General features: G+C 38.1%; 1 protein-coding gene across 1 annotated transcript; it reads right to left on the bottom strand.

The window, feature by feature from the left end:
- Window positions 1-480: 480 nt before the first annotated feature.
- On the bottom strand, window positions 481-1456 carry LOC120115653 (protein ENHANCED DISEASE RESISTANCE 4-like). Its single transcript, XM_039136285.1, has 2 exons — window positions 1092-1456; window positions 481-940 (listed from the first exon to the last, which is right to left on the bottom strand). Exons 1-2 carry the CDS (start codon window positions 1210-1212, stop codon window positions 759-761), a joined length of 303 nt encoding a protein of 100 aa, XP_038992216.1. The 5' UTR covers window positions 1213-1456; the 3' UTR covers window positions 481-758.
- Between the last annotated feature and the right edge of the window lie 548 nt (window positions 1457-2004).

Below are 2004 nucleotides of genomic sequence, written 5' to 3'. Positions count from 1 at the left end.
TCATAAGCATGAGAGCTTCTGACGGTAGTGGACTTCGACAAACATTCGGGAGCGCCGCTGAACTCGGAACAAACGCTGACAAAATCGACAGTTTGAAAGTATCCGTAGACCTTGAACCATTAACTCCGCAATGTTCACCTATCCAAGAGACTCCGGCGTTGGAATCAATCTTGTTGCTCGTCTCGAATTCCGATTTACACCTAACCGCGAGGTCATGCAATTTGCCTGCTTCTATATTTGTTTCTGCTGCCAACATTGATTCTTCATTTGATCTATTTTCATCAAGCATATCACTTTCCCATCACTATCTCTGGATGCATTTTGATCCTTCTCGTAGCGACCGTTATGTTGGCCTTCTACCGATAATTTCTTACCGTGCTCATCACTATGAGGGTCCGTCGATATCTCCAGCATTAGCTCTTCATTCCCATGACAAAGCTCCGTGGATAAAGAACCTTCAGTGCAAACTCCTGGCTGTTGTATCTATCAAAAGATTCCGTCCGCAACAATCCAGTTCCATTCTGCTGCCCTTCATTCAACCTACTTTCATCAAGCATGCCACGACCACTTTCATCATCGCCATCACTCTCTCCGGATGTATTATGCTTCCCTTCATTCAATCTACTTTCATCAGCATACCGCAATCGCGATAACGACCGCTTTCACCATCACAATTACCGTAATTCGACGTATTCCGGTCCTTCTGGTACTGCCCCTTATGTTGCCCTTCTACCGATAAGTCCTCACCGTGCCCCTCATCACGAGAGCCGGCTAATACCCTGATTCCCTCCACTTTCTTGACTTGAAGGGGAAGGAAGAACATCCTGCAGAGCCGAGCTGCTAGATTCTCCATGTTCGGACACACGAAAAGACCTATTCGCAGCAGCTTCTGTTTCTTGCAAGACAGAGGTGGTTTTGGCAATGGCCTTTTTACTTTTAGCTGCAAAAAAAAAAAAAAAAAATTGAAATCTACCGACGATACAAGTCTACTCTAAGCTTCAATTATCAGTAAAAAACCATGGAAAAGACAAGATCCAAACATATTAAACCATGGAGAACACAGAAATGTAAGGAAAAAAATAGATGCTTACCTACAAGAATTGTATCACAGCCTCCACATTTGTACACAGGAAAATCTGCAACTTCAGGAAGAACCAAAAGGCACTTAGGGCATCTAACCAATCGAACTTTAGGAGCTGTAGCAGTTGCCATACAATAATCCAAGCTGCTTCAGACCTACTGGTTTCCAAGAGAGAAGAAGAAACAAAACATACCCAGATTTTACAAGGAAAAAAAAAACAACCTTTTCCAGGCAAAACGTGCAAACTGGGAAAATAATTAAGGGGATGAAAATGGGTTGACTTAGTTTTATTTACAGTAAGTCAAGGGTTGACTTTCAAAACCATTCTTCTTCTTCTTCTCCTCCTTATTAAGCTTTATGTTTGAAGGATGGATTTGCAGGTAGAAACAAAACCAGACCAAATACAACAGCTTGTCTGTGTGGTTCTTAAATAGAAAGTAGAACAAAAAAACAATGACAAGATTGGATGGGGTGTTTTAATCTTAAACTAAATGGGGATTTTTACCAAGTCAACTCATGTTTTTAATTTTATCTTTTTTGTAACTTGTCTTGTCTGCCAACCCCATGTTTGAAAATGTCTTAAATTGCTAAACTCTTTTTTGTGTATTTCCCAAGCAATCTATTTTGTGTATTTCCCAATACATAAGCCATGTAAATTAAAGTGTTACAATTGTATGATCTGCTTTTTTTTATATAGATTTGAGCTGATTATGATTATGAAATAAATTTATTTAAAATAAAGATTTAAAGTGATATACTAAAATATTTAATCCGTAGTAAAAAAAAACTGTTTATATTTTTTATGTGAGTTTTTTTCTTTCTTGTAAAACAAGAAACTAACCTTATAAGCAGATATAATGGATTAGGGTCTAGAAATAAGGTGATTAAATTATAAATGACGTTTATAGGTAAATCTTTTTGTA

This window comes from Hibiscus syriacus, unplaced genomic scaffold (assembly GCF_006381635.1).
Source record: "Hibiscus syriacus cultivar Baekdansim isolate YM2019G1 unplaced genomic scaffold, ASM638163v2 tig00110270_pilon, whole genome shotgun sequence".
Taxonomy (NCBI): Eukaryota; Viridiplantae; Streptophyta; class Magnoliopsida; order Malvales; family Malvaceae; genus Hibiscus; species Hibiscus syriacus.
Note: the sequence above shows the minus strand (reverse complement) of the source record. Positions and strands in the feature narration are given on the sequence as shown.

Bases quoted from the DNA above. Each gene is read 5' to 3' on its own strand.
- LOC120115653 (XM_039136285.1), bottom strand. From the start codon at position 1,212: ATGGCAACTGCTACAGCTCCTAAAGTTCGATTGGTTAGATGCCCTAAG. The intron at 941-1,091 runs GTAAGCATCTAT...TTTTTTTTGCAG, and splicing joins CTGTGATACAATTCTTGTAG to CTAAAAGTAAAAAGGCCATT.